Source organism: Cinclus cinclus, chromosome 2 (genome assembly GCF_963662255.1).
Source record: "Cinclus cinclus chromosome 2, bCinCin1.1, whole genome shotgun sequence".
NCBI lineage: Eukaryota > Metazoa > Chordata > Aves > Passeriformes > Cinclidae > Cinclus > Cinclus cinclus.
The window spans coordinates 103614192-103632149 of record NC_085047.1 but is presented as its reverse complement, the minus strand read 5'-3'; the positions used below and the strand labels follow the sequence as shown (position 1 = coordinate 103632149).

Here is a 17958-nt window from a genome sequence, read left to right as displayed (position 1 = left end):
CATGGGAATATTTAAGCATCCCATACCCCATTAAGAAGCTGCTTTAGATTTGTACACAGGTCTCCAACAAAGACCTGAGGAGGGAACACTCACCACAACTTGCAGCATTCGATCATTCTGGGCTTTTGGAGCCTCGGTGAGCATCTGGGTCAGAGTCTGCAGCAGGGTCTTTCCGAGCAGAATAACAGAGCCAAACATGGCAACTATTCCAAACACCATTCCTACGCTGAACCTGCACAGAGAAGCAAACAGTTCAGCAATGCAGAGCCACAAGAGAAAAAGGGTATTATTTCTGGCTATGTAAATCTCTGCTTTACAGCACAAGTTGTTACACAAAACACAGAGCAAAACTTACTTTATGCTACCACAATTCATCAACAATCCAGTACAAAAATGCTGAAGGAAACTAATAAAAATAATATACAATAATAACACTAATAACATATATTCTCCTTGCTTAATAAATGTTTTACATCCGAACCATATTCAGATAAATTTTCAAATACTTTCATTCAGTTACCCAATATGTGTAACTTGCTTGTAGCTATGAATACATAAATTTATATGAATATAGAAACATAACTAACAACATGTAACTGGCCATGTTGCACCACAGGTCCTTATATTTAGAGAACTGGATCAAATGATGAGGCAGCTTATGTACTTATATATATAAGCTTCTTCAGTACATTTTGCATCTTTCTCACAAACAAGAAAATGGGCTAAAGAACAATAAATGAGACTGCATCTTTTTAAAGAACAACTAAAAAGTACAACTGCAAGACCACATTAACACAAATTTCTTAAGCTACATTGTTCTTCTCACCAACTTTTCATTAAAATCAACGTTGAAAATAATTTCATGTCACTCCACCCACTGACAAGTTTTTATTCAGCATTAATACTATTATTCTTATTTTACACTGTGCTATAGTTGAAGGATGTGGTAACTTTTTTTCAAACTAAAACACTTCAATACCAGTCCTTCTTCCTCTTACAACAGTGCAACTGTTCTCTTATCAGCCTTAATGGAGCTCACTGGGAATTAGAAGATTTATTTTAAGCAACATGTACTTGTAATGTTAATTAAAGAGACTAGTGGAAACATTATACTGTAATAAATTATACACATTAAAAATTGTAATTGATATAGAGCTATTTTAGACTGATTATTACAATATCATTCCATACTAGAGAAACCAATATGAAGCAGATCACTGTTTTATTACTATCTCACTGAGGGTAGCAATACAGGAAATGAAAAGAAATTCAAACTTAACTCATTTCATATTTTCAGAGCAGATACAAAGCAATGCTAGAAAGGCAACTGAACAATAGTTTTCTAAACCAGTCCAGGAGCACCCATACTAAACCACCCTACTTATCTACCCATTGCCAGCACTGTGCAACCTTTGCATGGAAAGGTGCAAGCAGATAAAAGACAGAAGGTAAGCAAGGTGCTTCTGAGCAGGTATTGTTCCTGAATGTCTGGGCAATGATTAACTACAGGGACAGCGATTATCCATACGGATTAACAATTCAGTACAGCTGCCTCTGAATACTTTGTAAACTCTTGTGATTGGGAGAGGGAAGTCTACAGCATTGGGAAAGACATAGGATCCAAGCAGCTGCTTTCAGACCTACTTCTGTATTGCATGTAATAGCTGTACTCTCCAGAACTATGCAAAGCTCAAACCACATGTACAAAACAGTTTAAGGATTTTTAGTTCTATAGAATCTCAATATGCAACCCGTATTACATTTATGTAACTTTTAGCAGAGGATAAAGTCTTATAATAGCACAGTGCAATCAGAGCCACCACTCTAACTGGTTTTATCATTAGGCTATTAAAATAACCATGTCTACCCCTGCCCTTCTAATGCTGAAAGACACCAGTGCGGTTCAACTGCTGACAGTGTATTTGACAGAAGAGAATAAGATGCTGAATTTATACCATAAGTAGAGAAATCTGGGTTTCCATCTCCCCCAGCTGTAGAACTGGCGGTTGAAGAGAGCTGTTTGCCACCGCAGGTGAAAGGGGGAGACGCTCAAGCCGTACGTCAGCAGCCAGTCCTCGTACGATGCCTTCAGAGAGTTGGAGGACTGCAAAACAATGGGAAAACAGCTTTACCAAAACATCCCATTTTGTAATGTGACCTAGCAGTAAACGTGATCTGTTTATATAAAAAAGATGTATCATTTCAAGTAAATGTCCTACATGTTATTTATGTTTTGACATATAGGCAGGTGTGACATGTAATATGAAAAAGTTATGCCACTGTTTTGATGTAATTTCCCACAACTGTAGGTCTGTGAGACCGATAGGGTGTCCAGAGTTACCCGACAAACAAGGTCTTGTATCATCTTTCCTAGTGTTAAATCACTTTCAGTAGATCTACCTTCTGGTTAGAAAGCTACAGACTGTTGATGCTACTCTTTCAGCATGCAATTACATTCCAGTAAACATTTTAAAAATTACAATGATGAATAATGTTTCTTTTGTAACCAGCTGAAAAAAGCTTTCTAATACAGATGAGATACAGCTGAGTATTGCAGAAACCTGTAAGGATGAAAAAGAGGTATATTTTTCAAACACAAATACTATGCCTAAGAGGGTCTGGAATATCTGATCAGGCTAACAAAAAAACACAAGGAATTTAAAGTTATCAACCTGTACGGCAGTAGCAGTTGCGCTGCTATTTCAAGACAGTTCTAGTAGTTTCAAAGATTTCTCTTGATAGAAATGTGACCTATGAATACTTACCTGCAGCAATATCTTGAATTATAGGCCAATAGACATGGTTTTTCCAATTGCAGACTTTACTCTACAGCACTTGCATTCTTAATAGGCTTTAGTCACCTGCTTCATGGAAGCCTGTGTCAGAAACCCAGATGAAGGAATGCTTGCCTTGGAGGTGAAAGAGGAACTCAGAGCCCAGGAAAAGCACAGATGAGCGTTGAGCCTTCTGACATTGGGCAGTTCCCAAAGGCAGGAGTGTCTCTGACACAACCCAGACAAGTCTTGGGAGCTCTCTGAACTGGAACATTGTTCCCAAGGTTCCCCACAAGCAGCAGCACCTACTGAAGACATCCAGAATGTGTAGTTCACAACAGGCTTCCTTCTCCTCCCCCATGAGGAACTTCACAAGTTTCTGGCTGTTGTCTGTGATCCTTTGAACAAATTTAGAACTTACCAATTCCCTGCATTCCTCCTGCCCTGCACCACAGTGGTGGTGAAGGTTGAGAATCTCATACTGCACAACTGTATTAACAGCTTTTCTCATTTTGTCAAATTAATTAAAACTTGAAAACTAAAAGTTTATTTCAAATAACAAATTTCCTGAGATGTGAGACCCATTTACTTGAGCCATTGTTCATATATCACCTATGAGACCATTTATCTTTTCTGCCTATATAATTCTGTGTCATTTCCTTTCTCTTCACCCTACTGATTTCAGCTACATTTTTGTTCCATCATCTGAGGGCACCATCAGAAATTTTCACTATAATGTACTCCCATCAACACCGCTTGCTCCTTAATTTAACAGAAGAGATCACTAAGATGCTTAGACTTATACACAACTAGTGATACATAAGCCAAGGAAACAAAGAAAAAGACCTCCTCACATAATCTACCAGATAATTAAGAACAAAAATACATACATCATTAAGTACCTCTGATACGAGAAACTGTCTTTTGTGAATCAAAAAAAAAAAATCATCCTATCCATTTACGCAGTCAAAAAAACCTCAAAACCACCCTAATACATTTTTCTCATAAAGTTAATCAGATATATTGACTTGACACTTGAAAATTTGTTCCTTGTATCACATGCAAACCCCACTTTTTTCCCCCTAGAAATGCTACAAATACATCCCTTTGAATTCATTCAACATCACAGCCCCACTGTCCTAGCAAGACATAAATAAGTATGAAGTTTTCCATGAGAAATACAGAATCACTGACCATACAGCTGTCAAATGTGGAAAAGGAAGGTACCAAATATTTTTCTTTTGTATTTTCCTCACAAGTTGTGCAAACGTTAGTTGTGATCACTAAATGACTGCAAACCTTTGCAAAATATATTAAAAAGCTCTTTGCAAATTTTGGCTCCTATCCTGATCCCAGTGGGATCACCACACTATACACATACCCTCATGCCCTGATGTGCTTCATTTCAAGCTGCTTTCACACAGGCCTTGGCTGTACTTCTTTGAGATCTAAGGGATCTTTGTTAGATTAGTTTTACTATAAAAGCAGTACCTATTTATTTATGCAAGCCTTTAAAATGCTGGACATCTGCTGAATACTCCAGGAGCTCCATAGGTATCTGCCAGCAAGCAGGAGTCCTTAACATTCCTCTTTGCTGGCAAAATCTGCTCAAGAGCTCTGAATCATTCCAGCTTCCTGACTTTAAAAGCTGAGAGCCAACCTTGACCAGAATGTGTCTAATACATCCTTTATATCTCACAGTAGGAGGGACAACCTCCCATCCTTCACTCATTCCTGATCCTTTAGGCAGAATAAAATATGATGACCTAGGATGCTGGGGAGAAGGAATTTAGGGGTCTGAGTGATTCCCTCTTAGAGAACCCAAGCTTCAATGAAAATGGTGGCAGTGGTACAATAAGGAGCAGCAACAGGGACTTAACATTCAAAATTCCAGCTTGAGTTGGCATAGCTCTAGTTTCCTGACACAAATGTATCTTTTAATTCTAGCAATATTGTAATGTGTGGATTTATCTGGGCAAAAATACATTTATACACAGTAATACTTTCTATACTGTAGTCTAAGAGTCAGATTGCCAAAATAAAATATTTAAAATCTGAACAAAACCAGTAAGGGAACAAATTGAGCAAAATCCATTGCACATGGAACAGGTTTACAGAACAAACATTAACTGCGACTTACAGCACACATCCTTCTCTCGCCAAAAATATCAACAGGATCGTACATGGAAAAGTGTTCCCACACTGTTTTCCACTTATACTCTGTACATCCTCTTGGTGTAATTACATTGTAAGTGATTTAAGAGATTTAAACAGTACAACTAACAGTACACTTTTGCTGTGATTGCTAGCAGCCTGAGGTTGTGACTATGGTGCAGATTCACAGTAACAGCAGGACAAACAAGCAACCTGAGCTTCTTAATTATATAAATCTGGTTATTTAATCCAAATTCTATTTCAACTGTGGTACTGACAGTGAAACCTACAACTGAGATGTACATCAGATCTACCAGTAAGTTCCTCTGGTACCTGGCCCATCTTCTCATGTGTTTCAAAACAATGCCGAACTTTTTTTTTTTTTTTTCAAATACTTAACATAGACTCGCTGCAGGAAAATTTGAGAAGTTTTCAGGTAAATTACTTCAGGTATGTGTGATTATGTACAGACTAATATTTTGCAATTACCAGCTTTCATCATTAATGGAGCTACATTTACTCTCCAATTAGCTGCAGGGGGAGACACTTTTCCAAGTTTTCTAAGCACCTGATTTTTTCTTTTTTATTTCTTCCTATATTTTACAGGAGCGACAAAATGCACATTTTGTACTTTCATATCACCAAGCCTTATGTGCCTTGGCAGAAACAGATGCAGCTCCTGGACTGTAAAATTAAGAATTACAGATCAAACCTTTCATTTCGTTTACCCTCATATTTAACCAGCACACAGCCTACTTTGCATGTATTCTTTGCAATTTCGGTCATGTCTTAGAAATCGTACCTCTGAATCTTTAAAAAGAAACCCAAAACAACGTCACACCACTTAATGAAACTTGAGCAATGCACAGATGCATCCCAGATATAACAAATGATGTCTTGGTGTATTCTCCTTTTAAACCTTACCCCCTATATCAGGAGGAAAAAGATGTGTTTCCTAATACTCTCCGAGGATCAAAGTTTATTTATTTAAAAAATTATTTGTATCAAGTTCTGTCTCCACTTAATTTTTTTTCCCAGTAAAACTGACGCCATACCAAAGAAACAAATATGCATTACTTTTTGCATTTTTTTTTTTTTTTTAGGAAAATCATCATTACAAGGCACATGCTCTACACCGCAAACTTACAAGGTTGTCTTTCAGGTTTTGTTAATATAATAATAATAAACTCCAGACAGCACGTTAAAATGCCACGGAACCGCTTAAGCAATGCATTAAAAGCTGTTTCCCCTAACTTGTGGCTTTGGTGCTTTAGCACAGACCGAAGCCCGAGCACTGTCCGGGAGCGTTGAGAGCCCAGCGCCGGCCGGAAGCACAACAGGAGCTGCGGGCCGGCGGGCATCGCCTCACAGCCCGGGGGAGCGCGGCGGGCCCGGGCAGGGCGCGGCCCCTCCGCCAGCCCGGGCACGGCAGCAGGGCCCTGGGCCGCCCGGGGCTCCCGGCGGGGAGAAACGGGGCTGCCGCTGCCTCCTCCCGGCGCCGTCCGGCTCTGCGCCCTCACCTTGAGCAGCGTGTCCGCCAGGTACACGGCGCACCAGCCGCCCAGCACGGTCACCACCACCGACACCGGGATCATCGCGGGCCGCGCCGCGCCTCAGCGGGGCAACCCCGGAACCCAACCTGCCCGGAACCTTTCTCCGACCGGCTCTACTGCCCGGGCGGACGCTTCCGGGCAGCGCGTCGTGCGAGGGAAGGTGGCGGAATGACGTCACGGACGTGGGCGCGGGGCAGCGTTCGGGGCGTTAGGGCGGGGCGTTAGGGCGGGGCGCGTGCGCAGTGAGGGCAGGAGGGGCAAGGGGCGGGGCCGGGGTGCTGAGGGCGGGCGGGGCTGGGGGCGCTGAGGGCGGCCGGGGGCTGGGGCGAGGGGTGGTCTGGGCGGTTGCTGTTGCTTTGCCTTTACCTCAAGGCACCGCAGCTGCGTCCTTCACTGAGCTCATCAGAGCGGCTGCTGTGGCAGCGATCGGGAAGTTGCGCGGGAGAATAAACGTCGTTTGTGGTGGCAAGATCAAAGCACATTGTGGAAGCACTTCAATAATGAGGGAGTAACAGGATTCCCTATAACCGGTGACATCCTCTCAGAAATGTAGCACCAGCCTCGTTGCACAACAAAATCATTCTATGAGGCTGCCCGTGTGAATGGCTTTTAAGCAAATGCTTATTTGGCCCCGTGTTTCCTTCCCAGGCCACCGTCAGTGCTAATTCTCCGACTGTGTGCCTGTCGTGGGTCTGGCTCCCATGGAGCTCATTTTCCCTCCCGGCTTTGGTACCTGCGAAGGTGTTGGTAACACATTGGTTTGGCACAGCATCGATGCCGCCTCTCCATCATCAGTGGGCTGGGGGTGGGCAAGATCCTGGGAGAGGATACAACTGGGACAGCAAATTAACCAAAGCGATATTCCATACCATGTGGCATCAGATATAAAAACTAAGCAAAGCAGAAGGAAGCATTTGTTATTTACAGCGTTTGGCTTCCAGAGCAAGTGAGAGAAAACAGCCCTGAGCAGCCTCTCATCATTGGCATTTGAGGGTGCAAAGTAGGAATTGAACTGGTAGTGAATGCTGGCTTTTACTTCTGTTTGCTCAATTCCTTTGTCTTTAATCTCAACTCGGGGATTGTTTTCCCCCTACAGTTAGATTGTTCATCATTCTAACTACCTACTTTTTCATGGAAGCTGCCCGTGTTAACTGATGCCTTTTGAGAACGTTGGAAAGAACTTAATTTGGACATAAAATCTGAAGAATTACAGGAAGTGTATCCACCCCTACATGCAACCAAGTTTGAGTTTACGCACTGACATAGATGACTTTGAGATGTCCTCAGCATCTAAAAGAAATTATAAACAGTCGCAGCATACCGAGATCCGATAATGATTTTTTTTCCTGCACTGGTTCCCAGTCTAACAAATTTATCAAATCATTGAAAAATTATGCAAATACAGTTTAGTCTATACCTTATTGGTTGAAAACTCAAGTTGTTCCATAGACCAACATGAATGTAATACAAATACACAGGTTATAAAGCAGTGATGGTCTTCAGAAGCAGTGGAGGGGAATTGTATTCAAACAGTTGAGAACACAAGTATTTTTACTAGTGTCATACCCTCACTGAATTAAATCAAAATAAAATGGACATGTTTAAATGAACCAGTTGGTGACCAGGTTTTGTAACATTATTGTATTTTGGCTTCTACATTCAGTTAGTGTACCACAAAAATACAGACTTTAATTTTATTAAGTTTCCTTAGAAATTAGAAGTGCACCTAAAAAGGAATGAAAATAAAATACACAATAAAATACACTATATTTTACTGCTGCAAAGCTTATCTCGGGAAAAGAAACAAAAATAAGAGTTTTCTAGAATGCAGAAGATGGATGTTCTGAGTGAACTGCCAGCTCCAGTGTTCTGACTTGGGTAACTTGAGCAGGTGTTTTGCCCGTGGCAGAGAGGCAAAGTTTATCCTTGTTCCCATGGAGTTAAGTTGTTGTGGACTGTGACGTGTTACACAAAGTGTTTGCATTTTAAAAGTAAAGGTATTCAGGATTAAAAATTTCCAGTTTAAAATGATTCAGGTGGTAACACAGACACCGGTACACGTTTTACTCCTGCTTGGTTTTACTTGGAGCCATGTATTAAGCTGAAGCACTGGCCAGAGCAGAATGGCCTTCAGTCACCATGTGAGTGCACAGTGTCCACACGCTGTTCCAGAGCAATTCAGCTGTCAGAATGTCAGGAGTCACAGCTGAGGGGTGCATCGGGGGGGCATGGCTGGACCTCAGCAGGGCAAGTATCTAAGAATGTTGGAAAGCAATCATCATACAAGAGTATCTAAGTCCATACAAAAAGCTTGGACAGGAAAAAAATTCTGTCATAAACAATACTACTGATTAAATATAATTTATCATTTATTAAATCTAAATACTAAATAGAGTCTGTTAATAATACAGTAATGAAGATATTATCAAGTTCAATGAGTGATTTAATATCATAGGCATCTTTTTCTAGACATGGTAAATATATTTATTTGAGATTAATTAACAATATTTCTAATTATTGTCTTCAACTTTGATCTATTATTGAAGTAGATAAGTGGTTATTCAGATATTACCATAGAAGACACGTTGCAAAATAAGAGTAAAACTACCCTGAACAGTACTATCAAAACATCTTATATTAGAGAGGTTTGCAGGGCTTCAGGGAAATTGTACCCAGTTGCAGTTCATCAAAGGCTCAGACCTAAAATCAGCTAAGATGTTGCCAGCTAAGATTTTGTCGAGGACAGGTTGTAAATTTTTCAGTTTGGAGAAGACACTACAATCAGAGCATGAATTGATTGAATAGGTGTTTGAGTCTTTGGGAAATAAAATGGATTTTTGGTATGTTCTGAGTAGTCTTCGTCCTTTGAATGTTGGACATGGACATGAGCTAAGGACAGGAAAGGACAACTGGGATAAAATGTGACTCTGCAAGTTTTTCTTGTGTCAGTGTAACTTAAAGTGAAGGGGTACTTTTACAGAGTACATGAACATTTCCAGAATGAGCCTCCAAGCCTACCTGAGCATTTAAAGTACAGACTAGAATGCATGAAAGAAGAAATCCGTGGAGAAGATGAAATAGATGGTCCATTAAATACTTCTGCGGGTTAGGAGATTACTTCTGGAGGAAATAAAGAGATCAGAATAAAGAGGAAATCTGAGACACAAGAGGAGACATACAGAGAGAATGGCATACTACAGAGATCTATATAGTATTGTTTGTAGAAGTGTGAAGAAAAGATATGTTTTCATTACCTTAGTAATATTATTGTATAAAATAATCTTAGTATAGGGGAATAACTCAGGTAGTGGGAATTATGGAGATATACGTGTGATCTTTTAAACTGAAACCCAAACAAGAAACTAAAAAAATCCTTTCATCTTTGTTTGCTTAAAAAAGATAAGAACAGAACATAACACAATGTTATTGGTTTGGGTGTTTTTATGTTCCAATTACAGTACAAAACAGTCTTACTTTATTTAAATAGAAGTGAGGTCAAAACACTCTGTTAAGGTTCAGGATTTGTATGCAGTATTTAACCTGGTTACCAAAAATACTTGTTGGCAAAGTGGAATTTTGATTCTTAAAACAATTGAAATTTGTTCTTAAGTCACTATTCACCTGAAAACATAGGTTAAAAAAAAAGTACAAGTGTTCTTAGAAATATGTCTTTACTAGATTATTCTGCAAAAAACAATAGTTGTACATGCTTTTTACCGGTTGTCTCACAGTGTTGATCTATAGCAAAACAAATGATACCTTTTTCTTATTTGCTGTGAGTTTGCAGCATTTACCCATCTGTATTAACTCTGTTAGGCAAATCTCAGCTGGAATTACATCTAAAAGAGGGTCCTCCAAAGCTGTCACATTCCATGGACAAATAAGTTTCAGACTCCAAAGACAAGCAAAGGAAATGGAGAAACTTGAGAGATGTGCCTTGAATATTATTCTAGAATAGTTCCATGAAAATATTAGTTTCAGGCTTATGCTACCTATTTTTATATTATAGTCTTGCTTGCATCCTCTCTAATCATTTAGCATTTATAAATGAGGAAAATCTACTAGAGAGCAGCTATTCAACATTATCTCTTATGCTGGGAGCCCTTTGCAACTTTAAAAGTCCATCCATGAAAGTGAGTTTACCTAAATTACAGGAAATAAAGGGCTTAGTCAGTGAAGGAGGAGACCATAAAAGGGCATCATATCAAACAATTGTTTCAAGGTTTGAGGGTTTTATTTTTGCTTTAAATTACCTGTGAAGTCCCTATGGACACAATCCCATATTCTACTGCAGAATGCAAAATAAATTGAATAGTTTCAGTCTAACAGGTATGGTTTTATGCCTACTGTAGCCTGAAATAAATACACATGATAGCATTAGACCTATCAATATTTAACCCCAAAGCCTGTAGGGCAGCCTTAAACTCTAGGGAAAGAAGTGGCCTTAGCGTAAGCAGGTCAAAGTGAGGTAACAGTTTGTGACAAAGTAGTCTGCAGTTCATCATTTCATCATCTGTTAAAGCCTTCAGGCATTTCTCTTTGTAGAAGCATAGATTGGGTTGGGAGGGGCCTTAAAACCATTTAGCTCCTATCCCCCACCATGGGCAGGGACACCTTCTCCTAGGTTGCTCAGGGCCCCACCCAATCTGGATTCATCTGTGCATATGTGATACTTTTTTGTTCTGAACCATAGGAATGTCTTGCACAGGATGAAGCAGTGAGGATATCCCCAGAACTGTCCACTTGGACTGCGCAGGTGGCTGAAGCAGCTCCTGAATTGCTTCATCACGCAGCATGGCACTCAGTTAAACCAGCACTTGTTTTGTTCTACCTCAAGGACAGAGGGGAACAGCTTTATGATTGCATAGCACCACACACAGTGGATAAACTAATTTTAACTGGTGTCCCAGTACTACAAATCCGCTCTGCCCCTTGTCAGCCACAGCACCTGTGAACTATCCATGACAAAACTGTGGGTTTGCCTTACACAGTTGCCTTACACTTTGTGTTAGGAGCCTAAGCTAAGAACATTTCCTTTCTTGCTAATAAAAATTAAATAGTTTAAGAGTTGTCTGCAGTAAAACAGGGAACATCTTCATGGATGCTCTAGTCAGAGTATAGTTAGTACCTCACCTGGGCGGGTGGGCACATGAAACAGAGCAGCCTGCTGTTCTCAAAAGTAATTTCCAAGACAAATGATTTTCAAGCATCACTTTTAGCTCCAGACCTTGATAAGTGAACTGTATTTTAAAGAGCTTGTGTTGCACAGCCAGAGGAGATGGAGTGAAACAGCTTAATATAGTTTCTTTTTCCAGGCTTGTTTTTATCCTTGTATAGAAGATACTGCCTGTCCACAACTCTAATTCATATGGGTGTAAAGTAAGATGTGAAGATTTAAAAAACTACTTTGTGTAATTTCCTAAGAGAAATGCTTTTTTGATCCTGGAGATCTGATATTGTATTGGAAAACATCTTTGCCCAGTGGAGCAGCTGGAGGACTTATCTTTCTGTGCCAACACTGAATTCTTTTGGGAATTTCTCTCTGAAAATTGCAATATTTCTATGGCAGGATGCCACAGATCATTGAAGAAAAGTTTCTGTAGCAGATTTGATTCAATAAAAATAAAATTTAATAGAGATCACGTTTGACTATTTGATAGACAGGTATGACTACTAGATTTATTCATATCTTCACCATGGAAAGCATTCATTCTTAATGGCCCTATTTTTTTTCAGAACATTGAAGGTGTGACAAGGTAAGGAGTTTTTCCTTATGACTCTTGAGAACTAAGGTAAGTCCTGATACTGATTTACACTCTAAAAATCTTCACACCCACGATTTAATGATCTTAATCTTTTATTTTCTGTTCAGCAGGTACAAACCAAGGATACCAATTGATAAATCATATGTAATTCAGCAGGTTGTGCAGTTGTCCTTGAGTAGTAACATTTTATCTAAAGGCATTAATTTATTTATAATGTCCTTGAAATTCTGTTTCCTCCAGCCCATTTCCTTGTCTTACTTGTTCTGGTTGCATCTTCCTACCAGAGAGATTTTTAATGTCTCAAACATGTTTCTTTCTTCTCAATATGCCATTCAAATGAGAAATCAGCAGAACTTAGTCATTGTTCTCTTTGTTAGACTTCAGATGATTGCACTCACAGAAGGACCATAGCTGCAATTTTTTGTCACGCTCTATCAGAACAAATAAATAAATTACTTTCTGTGTTGCTGAGTCCCCACGTCCTCTGGTATATCGGTACCTAGTTTTCATATTTATCTCTGGGTTGAGTCAACAGCAAAATTCCCTGCTGCAGTCAGCTAAGGTCATAATCTGACAAGATCTAGTAGTGCACACCTGATATGATCAGCTGGTGGGGGTGGGCATCATCAAAATAAGTGTGTGATGGGATTGAAAAAGATATGACATGCTTACTTGAATTATCCTGATTTGTGAAAACAATTAGTAGTCTCTTTGTTGAAAGTTTCAGCAATGATTTAGTCAGTTCCTGTTTCATCAAAATCACTTGCTGAGAACAGTTATCTGATGGTGCAGTGTCACGTTTTTGTTTCTTTTCCAAATAATTCTGAATCATTACAGTAGATAGAATGTTTACAAAAATCAGCATGTAATTTAAATTTCTTATTCAAAATCTGCCATTAGCCTTACTCTTTCTTATGCTACCAGCTTTGCCAGATACACTGGTTAAAATTTACCAGGAGAAAAGTGGAAACAAATTTGTTGCTTATACATCATCATTGTCATGATCATCATCGTCATCATTATCATGATGTTTCAGTTACCAAAAACATTTGGGTAACTAGAACTAATTTTACACAATACAGAGCAAGAGAGAATATGGCTTTGGGTAATAGTGGTCAAAGCTATGATGTTCTAGAATTTGTATGGGTTATATTCATAAGTCAGTTTTCAGAACTTAATACAAATTTGTAGATGATAACAACACTAACAACACTATTAATGGTGCTCTGACAGCCTTTAATGAGACCATCTCCTTAATACAAGGCTAATTATTTCTCTATGGAACAGTCTGTGATAACAATCATCATGCTTTTCTATGGAAAAGAAAGAGAGCATGCAGGAGTTGAATTAATATTTAGTAGTCTAGAAATGCCACAGAAACAAAATCAGATAATTTGGATACGTTGTGTGTTGATTTCCTGCCTACTAGATAACAGCAAACATTTTTCCATGCTATTTTATGTCATTTATTATTTAAATAACTTGATGTTATTGTTGTTGGCATAACTATACAAGTAGAAACTCAAGAACAAGTGCTTGATTTTTTTTCTTGATATAAAGAAACAGAGGTTGGGGAAAATGAGAAGACATATACAACCAGTAGATGATACGTCCTCAAACAATTTTCTTCTGACAAAATCGCTGAGGTCTGATACTCTTTCTGCAGTCTGTGATTCAGAGTTGCTTTCTGTTAAAATCAAACATAGGAATGGTTTGTGATGCCTGGTAAAATTGATAGCTCCACTATATTTTAAATTTCTGTAGTTCTGTCTGTATGACTGGGTACCATTGCCTTTCATCAAGTCTATGTGCCATGTCATTATTACATGGATGCATCTTTACTAAGGGGAAAGAGCCCAAAAATACAAATAAAACCTGAGCAAGTTAGAAAATGAATGGTGAGGTTTTTTGTTTGTTTGTTTGTTTGTTAGTTTTTATCAGAATCCTCTGCATAAGTTCTCTGCTAAATCTGTCTTATACCAGGTTTCTTATTTTTACATCTTAACCAGTAATTTTGGTGTGCTGACTGAAGACAATAGTTATACTAGTTACACTGCAACTTTAGTTTGCATATTCTTCATATAAAAATCAAATTAATGTAAAGATAGGAATTAATTAGCCAAATACTTAATATCGTTGACCCAGCATTCTTACCTGGTAATAAACTGTAATTTATGGAGCTAAGATTAAGACAGAGAAGAAGAGTTTTGTATTGATAAAGATCTATAATATGTTGCTACTACATGGTAATTTAAAGCAAAACTCCAGAAATGTATTTTTTAAATTCTTACTTCCAAGAAGTAAGGATTTCAAGTGAGGTGAGGTTGTGACTTCTTACATGTGGACTTGCATTTTCAATTGTATTACACTGTTTGCATTACATTAAAACATTGTGGACTACAATACAAAAATAAATTCTTTTGGGACACTCAGGGAAGTTTTATCTATGCTCATGAGATTTCTCAGAAAGCAAAACATTTACGTAAATGTACTGACAGGTTTAAAAAACAATTCTGACATTATGCAGTGAAATATCTCAGTGGAGAAGTAAGACACATACACATTTCTGTTAACCATCAACTTCACTTTCAAAACTAGTAAGTTGTGCCAGGAAGCATATTAATTAGACAACCTTCTAGCAATGCAACAGAAGTCTATTTTTAACTATATTTGTATTTTACACTTCAAATACATGCATTTCTACTATATCTTTTGGATCTGTGTACGTGAGACATAATAACTGTATGCCATGTGTGTCAATGTACAGGGCCCTAACTTGCCAGACACTGAATCCATCATCTGAAATGTGCACATGCCTCCTTATTTACTCACTAATTCATCTGCTGCATATATTTACCAGATGACTGCAAGTCATGGGGCTGTGCATCCCAAAGGTTATTCAAAGACAATGATATGCTGCAAAATAATGCTAAGAGTGACTATTTTTTTCCTTCAAAATCTACTCAGATCTGCATTGTCTGATGTTAGTGATGAAATTTAAGTTTACTCCTTTTAGCCTCACAATTTAATACAGTTCAGGTGTCATAGTTACTGGCTCTTAGGTAGGTGACAGACTCTTCTTTACGTGTCACTAAGATTATTGAATTACTTGTCACTGCTGTGAAAATTTGTTGAAGGGAACAGTGTTGAGCGGATATTTCTTATGCATATTTGGAAGATGAAGTGATTATAAATCTAAACAGTGGCCTACCTTTGCTTAATCAACAGTACATGGAAGAAAGAACTGTGCATTCAAGAGCTAGTTTGTAATATTACTATACTAATATAAATTGAAAGAAGTTAACGTACAGGACCATGTTAAAAAATATATTGCCTCTTCCATTGCTTTCTGGTGTTTTTGTTGTAAATATGAACCTTCAGAAGGAGGTATTTAAAGTCACTTACCTGATTCTGGCTTTGTTTTAATGTGGTCTTAATCTCCTGGAAGGCCAAAGAACAGCTCTGTGAGCCCTCTTGGGAACTCCACCACTTTTCAAATGTAGTAGTCCTCTCATGCCTCAAAATTTTTGTCAACAGGCACAGTCAGCCTTTCTGAGGAATAGAGGTCTGCTTGGTGCGAGCTATTTGCTGTGTGTTCATCCATCAGTTCTGACTTCCACAATGCATGTCCTGGTTGAGTGCCTGGTTCTGTGTCATCCATCTTCTTGTGGCTGCTTGGGAAGGGGGTGGCTGTAAGTACTGAGCAATCTCCCAGAGCAAGTCATCAGCTTTATCAGCTTCCAGATGACAAGATTTTTGGGAAAGAGGGCAGTGGAGAGTGAGTCACAGGCTTAATGAAGCAGCCTGCTTGGTCACCTTCCCCTTTGAGATACTTGAAATTAAAAGGGTCATTGGTCAAGGAAGATCCTTGACAGTAATTGCCCATAATGACACTGCTCTTGTCACCATTACTGTTGTGGGTTCAGTGCAGAACAGGTACAGCAGAAGAGTGAGGAAGAGGGAAACTCTTTCTTGTGAAGATGCACAGATGACCAGGAGTCTGCACTTCTGGAAGTGGAAACCTGAGGCTGTGCCCTACACCTGACTTGTGAGATCTCCATCAGTAGCCCTCAGTAGGACAATAGTCCAGCCAGCATGAGCACAACTGTATAATGTTTTACTTCCCTCATGAGCTATAACATCTCTCTCACACACACACACATGCTCCTCCTTTGGCTTTCCTTCATCCCCATGCCTGCAGGCTCAGCAGCTGGTCCCTATGGCATGCTCAGGAGCCCTCCCTGTGAACAGGGCTGTCCTGTGGGGGAAGGCTCTGCCCACACCCCAGGGCAGCTGCTCTGTGAGTTTGCTCCCAAAGCAGCAGCACCATGCTCACATTGGCGTGTCATTCACCTCCACTAGACAGTTCCTCTGAGGTGACTCCTTCATAATTACGTCTCCATAATTATTTCCTTCTCTGGTGTGGTGTAGGGAGGCACACGCTGCCCGAAATGTCATGGGAGGAGTTCTGTGTTGCCTACTACTGCTGTATGCCTGGCACTTGGGAAAAGTCTGGAATGGCAGGAGAGGGAGGACAGGAAAAGGACCTAAAGGTGTGTTCCTTCAACACCTCCTGCTTGACAGTTGAGCCCTGCTTTTACCATGGTCAAGTGTCACAGGGGACCAAGTTACAGGGTGAATCAAACTCTATATTTAGGAAGAACAACTGGAAGCTATGACAGGAATTCCCTTTTACACTTCGCCTCTCTGCTGAGTCCCACTCCAGCCTGGAGCAGCACTCAGTGCCGTCCAGGCTGAAAGCATCGGAGCTATTTCAGACACATTAAAAGGGTCACAGTCAATACCTCAGCTGGTAGAAGAAGGTACCTCTTTCAGCATCCAAAGGAGGTGTGCATACTCACTTGACGGTTTGGAAATTTTTTTATATAAGTAAATAAGTTAGCTAATCTTGAAGGGGTCAATTAAAATCTTGAAAGACCCTCATGAAAACTCTTTAATAATTGCTGTGAGTTTACTACAATAGTTGTGGGTTTCTGCCTGTTTTAATGTCTCCTGCAGTGTATCAGAGTATTCAGAGCAGATCGCTATTGCTTCATAGTCTGTGGGGATCTAAAGATTTAAAACAAAAAGTCACTTAAATACCTCATGACGCATAAGAAGCATGTATGAGTTTGAATATTGTAGTGCATAGGCAGAGGATTATTACTTTCTATATGTTTGTTATAGTTAGTGAAATATTACATTATGGTTTTGATGTAAGAGAGGTTTCTTCCACTAAGTTTAACAGGCAGCTGTACTGAAAATTATTGTGTATGTACTACAGAAAATGTGACCACATTTGCCTAGAGCTTGTAGTAAGTTTTTGTGTAACAGGCTGAAAGCTACAGAGTAGGGGTTTCTCTTCTTTCATTGTACTGGCTGGGTCTCACACTTGTGTAGCTCCTCTCAAAGCCTTTTAATAAGATAATACACTGCAGTTCTGTCTCCAAAATGCCTGCTGTGCTTGATGCCATGCATGCAGTGGGGGGAGAGGACAGCTTCCAGCTGGGACAGGAGGAGAGCTCTTGCTGTTGTCTGTGTACTACTGTACATCTCTTGTGTGCATTACAAAAGATGGCATTATGATATCTCATCGTATTTAAAGCAAATTGAATAAATTAGCTTATTATCTTGCTGCAGCCCTGTCAGAAATTATTTTTAGCAGTGAGACAGAAGATAGGTTCCTTTGTTTTACGAAGTTTTGCTTCAAAA

At 39.4% G+C, this 17958-nt stretch overlaps 1 protein-coding gene across 1 annotated transcript in view; it reads right to left on the bottom strand.

The window, feature by feature from the left end:
• Positions 1-6523, bottom strand: part of MBTPS2 (membrane bound transcription factor peptidase, site 2) — a 34757-nt gene extending 28234 nt beyond the window's left edge. The window contains exons 1-3 of the mRNA XM_062515151.1: positions 6449-6523; positions 1956-2104; positions 94-232 (exon numbers count right to left, since the gene is read on the bottom strand). Coding sequence (XP_062371135.1) covers positions 94-232; positions 1956-2104; positions 6449-6523 — 363 coding nt within the window. The remainder of the gene's footprint in view (positions 1-93; positions 233-1955; positions 2105-6448) is intronic.
• Between the last annotated feature and the right edge of the window lie 11435 nt (positions 6524-17958).